This window comes from Xenopus laevis, chromosome 8L (assembly GCF_017654675.1).
Source record: "Xenopus laevis strain J_2021 chromosome 8L, Xenopus_laevis_v10.1, whole genome shotgun sequence".
NCBI lineage: Eukaryota > Metazoa > Chordata > Amphibia > Anura > Pipidae > Xenopus > Xenopus laevis.
In genome coordinates this window covers 133,755,364-133,772,277 of record NC_054385.1, presented here as the reverse complement: position 1 = coordinate 133,772,277, position 16,914 = coordinate 133,755,364, and the positions used below count along the sequence as shown (strand labels likewise).

The following is a 16,914-nucleotide window of genomic DNA, read 5'->3' as shown; positions in this document are numbered from 1 at the left end:
TATAGTGATCATATCCCCCTTATATATTTATATATAGTGATCATATCCCCTTATATATTTATATATAGTGATCATATCCCCTTATATATTTATATATAGTGATCATATCCCCCTTATATATTTATATATAGTGATCATATCCCCTTATATATTTATATATAGTGATCATATCCCCTTATATATTTATATATAGTGATCATATCCCCCTTATATATTTATATATAGTGATCATATCCCCTTATATATTTATATATAGTGATCATATCCCCCTTATATATTTATATATAGTGATCATATCCCCCTTAACTGTCTCTTCTCCAGTGTAACCAATCCCAACTTGTCTTTCCCCATAACTGATCCCTTCCATTCCCTTTATCAGCTTAGTTGCTCTTCTCTGTACTTTTCTCCTCCAAACCCCATTATTTTCAGGCTATTATAGAGCACTGGGTATCAGGTAGAAGACTGTTCTTCTCTATGGGAGAATACAGCAATTAAAGCTCCCCTAAAGCAGTTGGGTAGTTATGTTCAGGCTGCTGTAGGAGACCGGGAGCTGGTGATGGTGTTACTGAATATAAAGCAGTGCTGTACATATGGCTCTATACTGGGAATATACTGGGCACGGGGTCGGACTTGTACATCACTACTTGGCATAACTGATATAACTGAGACAAAGACACAAAGACTCTTGGGAAAATGGAATTTAATAAAAGATACAGAAAATCATACATAACCCCCCCCCCCCAATAGATCAGCCCATATATTTGAGGTATATGAGTAATTCTGGGGTATCACACAGTGCGGATGGAGCAGCTTGGTGTCCACTTGGTACAACCCCCAGCTCCAATATTTTCCTGCCCCAAAAGCCTCAGATCCAGATATCAGAAGTGCAGTCCCCCCCGGGGTATCGGATCTCATGGGCAAGCACAGGACCATCTGGTTCCTTTCCAAAATCCACCAGGAAGTTGGGGTTCAGCTTGAGGCCTCCCTTCTTTGTGTCCACGTCAATCTGCAGCATGACCGCCCCTTCTCTGGGAAACAGAGGGAGACGGGGTGAAAAGGGGTGTCACCCGCAAAAGGAGGGGCACCCACAGGAGGGTCACAGAGGACATTATAGATGGTGTTTGGGGTGAGGGGTTACCAACAGATATACAGTCACAGAACAAAACACCCCCAGAAATACACAGGCGCCCCCTTACTTGAGCAGGTCGGGGTAGAACTGCTTGTCCCAAATGCTGTATAAGGAGCTCGTCACATAAATTCTCTTCCCATCTAGGCTGAGCTGAATCATCTGAGGCCCCCCGGGTATAATCTTCCCCTAAACACACAATTCACTGGCATCAGACTGTACCCAAGGAAATTAAGTGGGAGAGACAGTGTAGCAGGGGGAGAGACAGTGAGGGAGGAAAGAAGAAAGGAAGGAAAGAAGGAAGGAAGGAGAGGGAGAGAGAAGGATTATGGGAAAGGGAGACAGTGTAGCTGGGGGAGAGACAGACAGGAGTAGAGAGAGAGGGGGGGATCACCTTGGGATAAAGCTGAGAGGATGGAAAACGTAGGGGTGCTGAAAGGTTGGTAGAATCCCCCCAGCTTTGCCTATTGCTCTGGTGACACCAGGCGACTCTGGAGAATTAGGGGACTCACCTTGACAGTCACAGGGTCAGGCTGGCACTCCAGCTCCTTATCTTCTAGTACAGTGACTGGGCCCCCTCTCTGAATGCTGCCCCCCAAAAAGATCTATTGCGGAAAGGGCAGAAGAGGAGCATGAGACAGATTATGTAGTTCTATAGTTATGACATTAAACATACTCTAAGCAGCTTTGCAACTGGTTGCTACGGTCATCGATCCCAGTAACCAGGATTTTGTGCCGGCTCTATGGCTTTTATTCTTTGTTCTGGTCTCATTGATAATAGCCTGGTTACCAGTGTCAGTGACCCCAGCAACTCGATACCAATATACACGGCGACATGTATGAAATGATTCATCCCTTTCAGTACAAAGGGTAGGAACGGTCACCCACCTGCCCCACCAATTTGGGGTTCCTGGTGTCGGTGATGTCATACTGCCGAATGTCTCCGTGTAGCCAATTACTGAAGTACAGGAAACGATCGTCCAATGAGATGAGGATGTCTGTTATTAACCCTGGAGGTAGGGGGTGAGAGAGAGACATGAGTCCCCTTCCCTCCCGTATATCATGGAACAGGGGCTTTTACACACTGAACCCCAACATGCTATAGACAGGAGCTGGGGAACCTTCTGTAGTGGGGATTTATATAATGATCTTTATAATGATTTAAAGTCACTCAAACCTTTAGTTTGAGTAAAGTAAAACTCAGCAGATTTTGGCACAGTTGTACCAATGTCCCTGGTGTATTTATATTACTGGCCAAACACAGGTATTGTGGGCCGGCAAACAGACAGCAGACAGACAAGACTCACATTGACTAACAAACTGAGTCTTGGTTGAAAAGATACAAAATTCTTGCTCATCTGTTAGAAATACTAATAATATTGCATATTGCATTTTGGGCATAAGACTTCTTTAAAGGGGTAGTTAACTTTTAGTATGTTATAGAATAGCTAATTCTAAGCAACTTTTCAGTTGGTCTTCATTATTTATAGTTTCTGAATTATTTGCTTTCTTCTTCTTCTGACTCTTTGCAGCTTTCAAATAAGGGGTCACTGACCCCATCTAAAAACTAATGCTCTGTAAGGCTACAAATGTATTGTTATTGTTACTTTTTTTATTACTCGTCTTTCTATTCAGGCCTCTGCTATTCATATTCCAGTCTATTATTCTAATCAGTGCACGGTTGCTAGGGGAATTTGGACACTAGTAACCAACATTGCAAACTGGAGAACTACTGGATAAAAATCTAAAACCCACAAATACTAAAAAATGAAAACCAATCGCAAATTGTCTCAGAATATCCCTCTGTACATCATACTAACAGTTAATTTAAAGGTAATTTAAATTGCCTAGGTCTCTTTAGATGTTGAGTATAAAGGACATTGAGTATAAAGGACATTGAGTAAAAAGGACATTGAGTAAAAAGGACATTGAGTATGAAGGACATTGAGTAAAAAGAACATTGAGTATGAAGGACATTGAGTATAAAGAACATTGAGTAAAAAAGACATTGAGTTTAAAGGACATTGAGTATAAAGGACATTGAGTATAAAGGACATTGAGTAAAAAGGACATTGAGTACAAAGGACATTGAATAAAAAGGACATTGAGTAAAAAGGACATTGAGTAAAAAGGACATTGAGTAAAAAGGACATTGAGTGTAAAGACATTGAGTAAAAAGGACATTGAGTATAAAAGACATTGAGTTAAAGGGACATTGAGTATAAAGGAAATTGAGTATAAAGGACATTGGGTATAAAGGACATTGAGTAAAAAGGACATTGAGTATAAAGGACATTGAGTAAAAAAGACATTGAGTGTAAAGGACAATGAATGTAAAGGACATTGAGTACAAAGGGCATTGAATAAAAAGGACATTGAGTAAAAAGGACATTGAGTAAAAAGGACATTGAGTATAAAGGACGTTGAGTATAAAGGACGTTGAGTATAAAGGACATTGAGTATAAAGGACATTGAGTAAAAAGGACATTGAGTATAAAGGACGTTGAGTGTAAAGGACATTGAGTGCAAAGGACATTGAGTGCAAAGGACATTGAGTTAAAGGGACATTGAGTATAAAAGACATTGAGTTAAAGGGACATTGAGTGCAAAGGACATTGAGTATAAAGGACATTGAGTTAAAGGGACATTGAGTATAAAAGACATTGAGTTAAAGGGACATTGAGTGCAAAGGACATTGAGTATAAAGGACATTGAGTTAAAGGGACATTGAGTATAAAGGGACATTGAGTATAAAGGACATTGAGTTAAAGGGACATTGAGTATAAAGGACATTGAGTATAAAGGACACCCTCATCTTTGGATTAGAAGCTTCGCCTCAGACCTATGAGTGGGTGGCAGGAATTTGGAGCTTCACTTGATTATCAGGAACCTGAGGGTCATGTACCAAAGGTTGTGGGGCTCCCCGACTGATGCAGAACTAGGGACACACTGAATCCAGGATTCGGCCAAGATTCAACCTTTTTCAATAGGATTTAGGTTCAGTGCCTGGCTGAACTGGATCAGAATCCAAAAAATGACGTGACTTTTCATCACACAAACAAGAAAGTAAAAACATTTTTGACGGCACACTGCTTGCGCTATTCTCTTCCCCCCTTGCTTCTGTAATTTAGATATGCAAATTAGGATTTGATTCGGCCGAATCTTTCACAAAGATTCTTTCACAAAGGTGCATCCCTACACTTCATATTAAGTAAATCTACTGAATTCTACTACTTCTTCTATGTGTGTAAGTTATTGCTCACTAGCATCTCATTGATCTCATTAATCATTGATCCTGTGTATTTGTATTAATATTTTTATTAATAATAATAATGAATGCAATTATAACTATTAATAAAAGTTCACCCCTTTATTACACCTTCCCACGGGTTGAGGCAGAAGTGCAGGATTCCCCATGGCAGGGCTGGGAGTATAAAGGTAAAATAACAGACTTATGTGAAAACAGGGGAAATGTCTAATAACCCATGTCAGCCAATCAGAGGCTTGGTTTTATTATTCTAACTGCACTAAAGCAATGAAAGCTAACTGCTGATTGGTTGCTATGGGTAACTAAGCTTGGGCATTTCCCCTCCCACCTCCCTCGCACCGTGGATGTTGTACAAGGCAGTTAATATCCCACAGCCCCTCTGCACCCACCTGGCATCTCGGGCATAGGCCACCCTTCCACCTTCTTACTGGGCACCTGGATCACCTTCTCTGCGGCCCATTTGCCGTCCTATGACAGTAAAGAGCATGGTTAGGTATGGAGGATTGCAATTTGCTGGATCTGTGACCCTAAAGTAACAGAATATTGAGGCCAGACAGTGGTTGATGAATCCCAAGCAGGTGCTCATATTTAGCTGTGGGCGCTGCCATACTGAATGAGCTCCTCCTTTGCCTCTGTCTCACCTTCTCTTTGTAGAAGCGGAAGATGGAGCTACTCAGGGCGCAGCCCACCAGCCCTTGGTCAGCGTCAGGGTTGTGTAGGAATCGAATCTCCAGTGGTATCAGCCCATCCTTCCCCAGGTCTATGGTCTGCACCAGCCTGTGTTCTGTCCAATCCCAGACGTTCAGAGAGTGCCCATAGTGTCCTGGGGGAAAGCAACATTTGGGGTTATGGGGGACCTTTAAACTCCCATTGGTAGATGTATAGTTGGGCAAAGTGTCTCACCGGCCTGTACATCCTCCATCTTGAAACCCAGAGCAAAGGCTTTAGGGGCCCCCCATTCGGTGCTGATCATGACGTTGTGGCGCGGTTGGTACCAGAAATCATATCCAAACTGAGCCGATTCCCCTTCCACTTCCCAGTTCCCTTTTACCTCGAATGTCTCCCCGTCCAGCAGAACAAAGCCTCCTGCAGCACCGAGAACAAAGAGTAAGTAAGAATTATTACTATAATAATAATGCTGTGGGAGCTGCCATAACAATTGCTACTTTTAGCTGCAATGAGACTATGAAGATTTTCATTCATCCAGGTCATGGTATATCTACTATAGGTCAATCTAAAAACAACTGGACTTGCTGAGTAATCAATGAAGACGTTTCACTACTCATCCGAGCAGCTTCTTCAGGTGACATCTGAAATTCACAGAGGTGTAGATTGTGTGTAGTTACTGTGATAGGATTATCCAATGTGTCATACAACTCCTAGATACAGCTGTTACTTGTGAGAGTTACATGAATGGATGTGTGAAGTGTTCTGAATCCGCCGGGGTACAGATGTTAGAATACATTGTATGTAGCAGACAGGTGGTGTCGAAGGCCCCCGCCTCTGTTCAGGGATGGTTTCTCCACCTTGACATGAATCGCCTCTTTCACGCCTCGTTCAAACCAGCGTCTTCTTTATCCAAATTTGGACCTTGCTATCTTCAAAGGAGTGTCCCTTGTCTTTTAGGTGTAGAAAGACAGCTGAGTCTTGCCCTGTAGAGTTCGCCCTCCTATGCTGAGCCATTCGCTTGTCATTAGAACTCTGCACAACAGGGTGGAAGTTGTGGCAACTGATACAGAGTCCAAAGACAAAAACATCTCAGAGGAGCTTTGAAAGCGTGTGGCTCCCCAGACTGGGCCTTTGATAAAACAGCAGCAACCAAGCCCAACAGGAACACCAATAGAAATAACTGACCGGAGACACATAGTAGGTGAAACATAGTCATCCCATATGTAGCTGGAGTGTCAGAGAAACTCAGGAGGATTTTCAACAAACACCACCTCCCTGTGTTTTTCAAACCTAGCAACACACTGAGACAAAAACTGGTACACCCAAAGGATCAAACACCAAAAGAAAAACAAAGCAATGTGGTATATGGAGTCCAGTGTAGTGAGGGGTGCACAGATCTATACATTGGGGAGACAAAACAACTGCTCTCCAAGCGAATGGCTCAGCATAGATGGACGAACTCTACAGGGCAAAACTCAGCTGTCTTTCTACACCCAAAAGACAAGGGACACTCATGTCAAGGTGGAGAAACCATCCCTGAACAGAGGCGGGGGCCTTCGACACCACCTGTCTGCTACATACAATGTGTTCTAACATCTGTACCCGGCGGTTTCAGGACACTTCACACATCCATTCATGTAACTCTCACAAGTAACAGCTGTATCTAGGAGTCACATGACACATTGGATAATCCTATCACAGTAACTACACAGAATCTACACCTCTGTGAATTTCTTCAGATGTCACCTCTTTGAAGAGTTACAATGTGCCATTGTGATTGGATTAGTGGAAGAGTTTATATGGCGAGAACTTCCCACACCAGTCAGTTGTACTGAAGAAGCTGCTCGGATGAGTAGTGAAACGTCTTCATTGATTACTCAGCAAGTCCAGTTGTTTTTAGATTTACCAATACTAGATATTTTAGCTGCAATGTCTTGTGCTAACCTGTACAATGTACTCTCACTGTAGCTAAGGGAAGGGCAACTTGCTGTACTCAAGATATTGTTGTAGCCTTTAGCTAACAGTGGCATTCTGGGAGTTGTAGTTTTGCAACATCTGGAGAGATACAGGCTGCCTGTCTCTGCTGTTGCTCATAGGACATGTTTTATAGACTGGGGGTGGGGCATCTAATCAGATACTCCCACGAGGAACCTCCAAGGTGGAGCTAATTGTTTGAGGGCTCTGATTAGCATTGCAGAGCTGGGTTGAGGGGGACTCACCTTTTCCATTGCCACAGGGGTCCCCCAAGGAGCTGATCATGATCTCCCCACAGCCCAGGCAGTGAGAGGTGTGAGGGTTAGCCAGGCCACACTTCCAAAAAACTTCATATGGCTCCACAGTCTGCAGCAAAGAGGAAGGAGGAGGCTGAGCCAGTGAGCTTGCACTTTGCACCCTATAGTCTGGCATATTCCCTGCAAATAGTGTGGCACTATAGTGTCATCAGAAGGTTGGGGTGGAACTGCAATGCCCAAATGTTATTTATATTACAGCAGGGAAGCCACATTGGGGTAAAAATAGTACCCAGTGCAGATGTGGGGGCAATAATGCCAATGCCATCACCAAGATTTAGTACTTTCCAGTATGGCACAAGGGGCCCCAGTGAAAATTGGAGTTGCTGGAGGAGGAGTCGGCTTAGATATAAAGGGATGACTAAGGGATAACTCCCGAAACGCGTCAGGTTTTTTCCAGCAGGAACTTCAATAAACCCCATCTTCAGAAGTGCCGTCTGCCTTCCGAGTCTTTGTTGTATCTACAGTGGGGACACTGTTTTTGACTGTGCACCTGAATTGAGGGGAGAGCGGTGAGCTAGTGCGGTCCTTATTTGCCTTTCTATCTATAAAGGGATGAGCCTCTGATGTGACATATAATGCCAGCGAGGTTTGATTTCTTGTGGCAACTCCCTGCCACCCTGTACAAGTCACTTCATGGAGTCCCAGTATATAATGACTGCCTCGCTTGCTGTAAATGCCACCGTAGAAAAGTTCTATATCAGGGATTCCCTTTCCCCTAATGGCAGCATGGAATTCTGGGAATTGCAGGGTATTTACATACAGTAGTTTGGGCATGAGAATAATGCCCCCGGGGTAATAACATACCTTGTGGATCCGAGGGGCCCGGGGGTCGGAGCCAACATCCACCACGTAGATACGGGAAGAGATGAGACAGGGCAGGATGAGTTTGTTACGGACTTTGCTGCTGTCGCCATAGCAACTGCTGCAGGTATTCCAGCCGGAGTGGTGCAACTCGTCATTCACGTTGGGCATCGGCAGTCGGTGGATCACCTGGAACAGTTCCGAGCACCTTTTATCCATCTACTGAACTACAACTCCCACAATCCTGCCTGAGACTCATAGTAACATAGTAAGTGAGGTTGAAAAAAGACACACGTCCATCAAGTTCAACCTTTTAACTCTATATATAACCTGTCAGTTGATCCAGAGGAAGGCAAAAAAACCTCATTGATGCCTCTCCAATTTGCCTCAGAGGGGGGAAAAATTAGAGAGATTATTATACGATCCCCTTATATATTTATACATAGTTATCATATCTCCCCTTAAGCGCCTCTTCTCCAGAGTGAACATCCCCAATTTGGCCAGTCTTTCCTCATAGCTAAGATTTTCCCTTTACCAGCTTAGTTGCCCTTCTCTGTCCCCTCTCTAATACAATAATGTCCTGTTTGAGTGATGGAGACCAAAACTGTAGGGCATATTCTAGATGGGGCCTTACCAGTGCTCTATACAGTGGGACCCCCTCCTCCCGTGAATCTCTGCCCCATTTAATACAAGTCAAGACCTTATTTGCCCTTGATGCTGCTGACTGGCATTGCTTGCTACAGACAAGTTTATTATGTACAAGGACTCCAAGCTCCGTCTCCATTATGGATTTGCCTAGTGCAGTCCCATTAAGGGTATAAGTGGATATTGTTACATCCCAGGTGCAGGACTTTCCATTTATCAACATTGAATCTCATTTGCCACTTAGCTGCCCAGATTGCCAGTTAGTCAAGATCCTGTTGCAAGTGCCACATCCTGGATGGAATTAATTGGGCTGATAGTTTTGTCTCATCTGCAAACACTGATACATTACTTACAATCCCCTCCCCCAAGTCATTAATGAACAAGTTAAATAAAAGTGGCCCCAATACTGAGCCCTGAGGGACCCCACTAAGAACCTTACTCCAAGTAGAGAATGTCCCATTAACAACCACCCTCTGTACCCAATCCTGTAGCCAGTTTCCTATCCACGTGCAAACGACTTCATTAAGCCCAACAGACCTTAGTTTAGAAAGCAGTCGTTTGTGGGGCACAGTATCAAACGCTTTGGCAAAATCCAAATAGATCTACTGCCCCCCCCCACTGTCCAGCATCTTACTTACCTCATCATAAAAAGCAATCAGATTAGTCTGACATGACCTATCCTTCATAAAGCCATGCTGATTGTTGCTCATAATGCCATTCACTAGGACAACATTTTGAATGTGATCCCTTAACAAGCCTTCAAATAATTTGCCCACCACAGATGTCAGACTTACTGGCCTATAATTGCCAGGCTGAGTTCGTAATCCCTTTTTAAATATAGGAATAACATCATCTTTTCTCCAATCCATAGGCACCATACCAGATGAAAGTGAATCTAAGAAAATCAGAAATAGGGGCTGGTCTAAAACTGAAATAAGCTCTCGTAGAACCCGGGGGTGTATGCCATCAGGACCTGGAGCCTTGTTTACATTAATTTTTATTAAAGCTTTATGAACCATATCCTGAGTCAGTCACTGACTAGATTGAGCTGAGCCATTAGTACAGTTATTAAGTGAGCCTGGGAACTCACACTCCTCTATTGTATACACTGAAGAAAAGAACTGATTTAGCACATTTGCCTTTTCTGTATCTGTTACAACTATACTGGTACCATTATTTAATGGAGCAACACTCTCAACCTGCATCTTTTTACTATTAATATACTTAAACAATGTTTTGGGGTTAGTCTTAGCCTCAGCTGCAATATGCTACTCATTTCCTATCTTTGCCTTCCGGATTGCTGATTTACAACATTTATTACAGTGTTTATATTCATTAAATGCAGCTTCTGTCCCTACAGATTTGTAGTTATTAAATGCCTTTCTCTTCTTTTCTATTAACTTCTTTACTTCTATATTAAGCCACACAGGATGATTCTTAGAGTTTCTACATTTACTTTTTAAGGGAATAAATTGAGAACAGTAACAATTTAATATAATTTTAAATTTTCTGAAATTCATGTTTTTTGTTGCCCCAGTATATATTTGTTTTTAGCACCAGCTTGCCTAGGGCTGCAGAAGGCTATGGTGCCTCCTTACATCCATCACAAACAACTCCCAGTACCCTCTGGGGTAAAACACATTAGAACGGCTTCTGCCAACTGACTGGTTCCTTTCTGCTGTCACAGGGCGGAGTGTAGGGTAAAACAACCTGTAGGTCTCCCAGCTGTTACCAGACTACAGCTCCCAGCATTCCCTGAGGCCCAGGCTGTACAGTCCTGGTATAACTTAGTGAGACTTATGTGTACCCTCTGCGCCAGCCCCTTTCTCTGTGGGGTTATATTACCTCTGTATAATGCTGCTAGCCAGTGAGGCCATTCACTCCCCCTCCATAGGATAATATGGGAAGGAAGTGGAGTCATTTGGCACTTTAGGCCCCAGAAGATGTAAATGTCCCACGCTGTTACCTGGGAGTAAGACGGGGACTTGGGATCCACATCCACTGTGGCCAGGTAGTCGGGCTTGTTGATGCCGGTGCTGCGGTAGATACACGGCAGGTAGACAATCTCCTCCCTGGGGCCTGTGGGGGGCACAGAATCAGTGGGTCAGGCCAGGTATATACTGATGCCCTCCCTTGGCTCAACACTCATCTCATCAAGTACGCAACTCTCAGCACCCACTCATCTCATTGGCTAAACATGTAGGCAACTCCCAGCACCCACTCATCTCGTTGGCTAAACAAGTAAGCAACTCCCAGCACCCACTCATCTCATTGGCTAAACAAGTAGGCAACTCCCAGCACCCACTCATCTCGTTGGCTAAACAAGTAAGCAACTCCCAGCACCCACTCATCTCATTGGCTAAACAAGTAAGCAACTCCCAGCACCCACTCATCTCATTGGCTAAACAAGTAGGCAACTCCCAGCACCCACTCATCTCGTTGGCTAAACAAGTAAGCAACTCCCAGCACCCACTCATCTCATTGGCTAAACAAGTAAGCAACTCCCAGCACCCACTCATCTCATTGGCTAAACAAGTAGGCAACTCCCAGCACCCACTCATCTCGTTGGCTAAACAAGTAAGCAACTCCCAGCACCCACTCATCTCATTGGCTAAACAAGTACGCAACTCCCAGCACCCACTCATCTCATTGGCTAAACAAATAAGCAACTCCCAGCACTCACCTTTCATGGCATCCAGAGGGCTCTTGTACCCCGGCCCACATGATCCGCACTTGGCTGAAAGCAAAAAAATAATATTTGGTTTATTTTTGTCTAAATCCAAATTGGCAATGACCAGATTGGCACCTGATGCCCTTGTATTCTAGGTGGGCAAACAGCCGAGCCTCTGGGCAAAACAGGGTGCTGTGTCCCAGGGTGATAACTCCTGACACTCATGATACAAGCTCTGGGGGGCTGCTGGGAGAGGGGTGTGGGCCAGACCCCAGCAGGATGGGGCACCCATAGAAGGAAAAGACTTGCGGGTGTCACTGGGACCAGTTAACTGTTGATTGAATGTGTCACTGCTGGAATATCATCAGAGCAACACACAGAGTAAAGGGAGATACTGGGCCCACATTGGGGATTTCTCTCCTACCTGTAACTGTAACCCCTCCCATCAGATCCTATCCTATCTGCAGCAGTCCTGTCCTGCTTTATGGCAGCTGAGATTCTAGCTATCTGTATAACAGAACATTCTGTCCCAGTGGCTGCACAGATCCTATCTGATCCCCATTGTAAGCAGCAGTCCTGTCCTGCTTTATGGCAGCTGAGATTCTAGCTATCTGTATAACAGAACATTCTGTCCCAGTGGCTGCACAGATCCTATCTGATCCCCATTGTAAGCAGCAGTCCTGTCCTGCTTTATGGCAGCTGAGATTCTAGCTATCTGTATAACAGAACATTCTGTCCCAGTGGCTGCACAGATCCTATCTGATCCCCATTGTAAGCAGCAGTCCTGTCCTGCTTTATGGCAGCTGAGATTCTAGCTATCTGTATAACAGAACATTCTGTCCCAGTGGCTGCACAGTAGGGATGTCGCGGACTGTTCTGCGGCGAACTTGTTCGCGCGAACATCGGCTGTTCGCGTCCGCCGCAAGTTCGCGAACGTCGCGCGACGTTCGCCAATAGGCGTTCGCGTCAAAATCGTTCGACCATTCGACCATTCGGTCGCTAAAATCGAACGAGTTTCGTTCAATTCGAACGAAAATCGTTCGATCGAACGATTAAAATGCTTCGATCGTTCGAATCGAACGATTTTCGGATGTTCGAAGTTCGCAAACTGTTCGCGAACTGTTCGCATTTTTTGCCGGTGTTCGTGAACGGCGTTCGCGAACACATTATCGGCGGTTCGCTACATCCCTACTGCACAGATCCTATCTGATCCCATTGTAAGCAGCAGTCCTGTCCTGCTTTATGGCAGCTGAGATTCTAGCTATCTGTATAACAGAACATTCTGTCCCAGTGGCTGCACAGATCCTATCTGATCCCCATTGTAAGCAGCAGTCCTGTCCTGCTTTATGGCAGCTGAGATTCTAGCTATCTGTATAACAGAACATTCTGTCCCAGTGGCTGCACAGTAGGGATGTCGCGGACTGTTCTGCGGCGAACTTGTTCGCGCGAACATCGGCTGTTCGCGTCCGCCGCAAGTTCGCGAACGTCGCGCGACGTTCGCCAATAGGCGTTCGCGTCAAAATCGTTCGACCATTCGGTCGCTAAAATCGAACGATTTTCGTTCGATTCGAACGAAAATCGTTCGATCGAACGAAAATCGTTCGATCGAACGATTAAAATCCTTCGATCGTTCGAATCGAACGATTTTCGGATGTTCGAAGTTCACGAACTGTTCGCGAACTGTTCGCGAACTGTTCGCATTTTTTGCCGGTGTTCGCGAACGGCGTTCGCGAACACATTATCGGCGGTTCGCTACATCCCTACTGCACAGATCCTATCTGATCCCATTGTAAGCAGCAGTCCTGTCCTGCTTTATGGCAGCTGAGATTCTAGCTATCTGTATAACAGAACATTCTGTCCCAGTGGCTGCACAGATCCTATCTGATCCCCATTGTAAGCAGCAGTCCTGTCCTGCTTTATGGCAGCTGAGATTCTAGCTATCTGTATAACAGAGCATTCTGTCCCAGTGGCTGCACAGATCCTATCTGATCCCATTGTAAGCAGCAGTCCTGTCCTGCTTTATGGCAGCTGAGATTCTAGCTATCTGTATAACAGAACATTCTGTCCCAGTGGCTGCACAGATCCTATCTGATCCCCATTGTAAGCAGCAGTCCTGTCCTGCTTTATGGCAGCTGAGATTCTAGCTATCTGTATAACAGAACATTCTGTCCCAGTGGCTGCACAGATCCTATCTGATCCCCATTGTAAGCAGCAGTCCTGTCCTGCTTTATGGCTGAGATCCTATCTATCTCTGAATAATTACCAAAACTAAACAAACTGGTTCTACTGCAGCTAAAATCACAAATGTTTTTATGTTGGCAGAGCAGATAAGTCCTTGGCTTTCTGATTATTTCCTTATAGGATTTGGAATGGAACAGAACAGGGGGAAATATACAGTTATTATCCCAAAAAAACAATGCAGACAGTTGCTTTAGGAATGCCTTCTGTACAGCAGCTCATTCATTAACATTATTCTCATGGAAAACACTTTATAAGGAGAGGAAAGACTTCTCAGTGATTTCATTCACACAGCTGATATAAATGGGAACAGCTGATCTGAGGGCACCTGCCCCAAAGAGCTTACACTCTAACTAAAAGCAGGGAGAATAATGAAAGTGTAGATGTACAAAGCAGTATATTGTATGAAGAAGTGTCTGGGATGTGGGTGAGACCATTACATTCTCCTGGAGGGGTCAAAAGCTTATGTTCAGAGTGAGCCCAGCTCAAATGTTGTACAAAAGGGCTGCCCCAAAATATATTCCCGGACCCTCTATACATCCGGATAGTGTCGCATAATTCTGGGAATAATACACAGGAGGCTGGGGGAGTTAAAGGGACAGTGTTATTAATGCATTTCACTCCCTGGGCACAAACACAGACCTGTGAGCATTTATGGAAGGAAATCTAGCCAGGTTTTCCATAGGGAATTCTCAGTAGGAAATGCAGAATTTGTGCAAAAAAATATAAATGCCAATGAAAGCATCCAATAAGCTTTTGTTAACCAGCTGACTTCTGCTACAATGCTTGAGGAGTGAGAAGCAGCAGTGCGGAGACACATCACTATAATGAGGAATGAATGGAAATTGGGAAGCTGCTTAAATGAAATTTTGTTTCATTAGACAAAAGAGTTTTTCCATGAAGTTCCCCTTTAAAGTACAAAAACTCCCGGCCTTCATGTTATTATTAATGGACAAGACTCCCATGCACTGTGCTGATACAACTACTGAATCACAGGCAGTCGCAGTTGGATTTGGCAGGGTGACAGGGTGCTCCCCAGACTTGCACAACTTATACTAAAAAAACAGTGCAGGGAGTTGCTGGGAGTTATGAATCTGCTGGAATACAACATTATGCTGCAGACTTCATACAATCTTAGGGGCCTGAGAAGTAACACGGGGCCCCAGGGCCCTCTCATGGCCTATCTTTAGAGGGTGGAGAACATCCTGCAAAAACTTTAGGCCCCTTGAACTTGGCCGTTGGCACTTGGAACGGAGGGGTTAATATTCCCCAATGGCCTGTGGATGCACAGATTCCCTGTAACAGGAATGGGGAGGAGCCGAGGGGTGCGGGGAGTGCGTGCAGGGAGTTATTTTGCTTATAGAAGCAATAAAGATGGGGTGACACCCGGGGCTCATCTGGCCTCTCTCTTATACAAAGATTGGATCCTGGTGCCAGAGGGTCAATTAACCCTGTGTGTATCATGCAGGTTATAGTGTTCATACGGGGCCCCCACAGTGCTAACAATGAAAGCCAAGGATGGGCGTGGCTTAAAGCGACCAATCGACAGGGAGCAATTATTGGGCCACAAGCAAGTGTCTGAGGGTTTGTATTGTATTGGCATGTTGTGCCCAGTTGGGCAAGTGCAAGGAGTGGCTCAGAGCTTTAATTCATACAATAACTGCCGCACCCATTGTGCTTAGTAAATGAGCCCTGTGATGTGCCTATAGGTACCCGTGTGATTACAATACAATATATAGTGAATAAAGTAACCCCTCTTGTAAAATATAAGGATATTATAAGTTACCGAGGAGTTTCATGACCATATAAAAGTACGAGGCCGAAGGCCGAGTGTTTTTATACAGGTCATGGAACTCCGAGGTAACTTCTAATATCCTTATATTTTACAACTGGGGGTACTTTATTTATTATAATACACAAATTTCAGTGAGTCATGTGACAGAAATGACATCAGAACTCACCATTTATAACCGATGACATCAGAACTCACCGTTTATAAGGATATAATTTACAGGATATTCATGGCTTTTGTGTATTATATATATATATATATATATATATATATGTGTGTGTTACTGTGAGTCACTAGTGTGTGTAGTGCATCTTCCTCACTACTCCTCTGAGTAATGTTACATAACATGATCCATATGGGAAACTGAGCAGTACTGGTGCCAGTGCCAAATAATAAGGGGTGCAGCTCACTGATCTTGTGTAACACCAGCACCCTGCAGCCGCTCCACCCTTCATATGTACATATGTACTCATCTCAGCTCCATGTCACTTCATAAACTCTCCACTCCCATACCCTGTACCCCCACTGCTTCATGCTCCGTATACCCCCACTGCTAGATACCCCAACACCTGTACCCCCAACTGATAAATACCCAAACCTGTACCCCCACTGCTTCATGCTCCGTATACCCCCACTGCTAGATACCTCAACACCTGAACACCTCTGCCTGTGACCCCAACTTCTAGATACTCCAGCCTGTACCCCCACTGCTAGATACCCTGTCATATCTGCACTGTTATATACCCCAGTAGATAATCCTGTGTATATATAATATTCAGTTCTGTGTCAGTAAGTTAAAATAAAAACATAAGTAGAAATAAAAACATAAATACAAATACCCCAGTAGAAGGCAGTTTACTCATGAAGGTAAGTCATGAAGTCTCACCCATTCCTGTGTCTGTCTGTTTGTTTGTTTGTCTGTCTGACACTCTGTTGTGCTGTGAGTCTCTGGAGTGATTGTGAGCCCTGCTGGGCAGATATTTAAATTCACTGTGAGAGGGGCGGGGCAGGAGGGTGAGGGGGCGGGGATTGTGAAAATGTAAACTTGTAGGTGTGTAGCAGAGATACAGTGTAGCGCTGGTTATTGCCTGTTTCCCCTACTGACCCTCAGCTCCCCCTGTAGCTCCATCCCATAACCCCCAGTGTGACAGCCTGGAACTGTGTGCAGCTAAGCCCCACCCCCTGTCCTGATAGGTCAGCTTGTAGCCCTGACCGCTGCACCTTGTCCTGATAGGTCATCTTGTAGCCCTGACCCCTGCAAGGCAAAATCTGTGACACTCACTTTGACTATTCACTATAGTAACAAGTGTGTAAGTGTGCCCACACACCCCTCCTGCACCAATGCCACCCCTGCATTCATACCCACATAGTGCCAATCATTTCATTCATTCTAACCCTGGGACTGGATATTGG

At 44.5% G+C, this 16,914-nt stretch overlaps 1 protein-coding gene across 2 annotated transcripts; it reads right to left on the bottom strand.

The window, feature by feature from the left end:
- Nucleotides 1-683: 683 nt before the first annotated feature.
- On the bottom strand, nucleotides 684-16,446 carry selenbp1.L (selenium binding protein 1 L homeolog). Of its 2 annotated transcripts, none has more exons than NM_001095927.1 (12): nucleotides 16,388-16,446; nucleotides 11,484-11,537; nucleotides 10,767-10,879; nucleotides 8,159-8,344; nucleotides 7,283-7,403; nucleotides 5,298-5,480; nucleotides 5,036-5,217; nucleotides 4,784-4,862; nucleotides 2,015-2,136; nucleotides 1,639-1,731; nucleotides 1,197-1,315; nucleotides 684-1,028 (listed from the first exon to the last, which is right to left on the bottom strand). In NM_001095927.1, the coding sequence occupies exons 1-12, from the start codon at nucleotides 16,389-16,391 to the stop codon at nucleotides 866-868; spliced, it is 1,419 nt and encodes a 472-aa protein (NP_001089396.1). In that variant the 5' UTR covers nucleotides 16,392-16,446; the 3' UTR covers nucleotides 684-865. The 2 variants fall into 2 exon arrangements, with proteins under 2 accessions (NP_001089396.1, XP_041428078.1); XM_041572144.1 differs by lacking the exon at nucleotides 16,388-16,446 and adding an exon at nucleotides 16,341-16,366.
- Nucleotides 16,447-16,914: the final 468 nt, after the last annotated feature.

Excerpts from the sequence above, each read along its gene's own strand:
- selenbp1.L (NM_001095927.1), bottom strand. Across the intron at positions 7,404-8,158 it reads GGGCCCCTCGGATCCACAAG|ACTGTGGAGCCATATGAAGT; the intron begins GTATGTTATTAC and ends TCTTTGCTGCAG. Across the intron at positions 5,481-7,282 it reads CCCCTGTGGCAATGGAAAAG|GAGGCTTTGTTCTGCTGGAC; the intron begins GTGAGTCCCCCT and ends TCGGTGCTGCAG.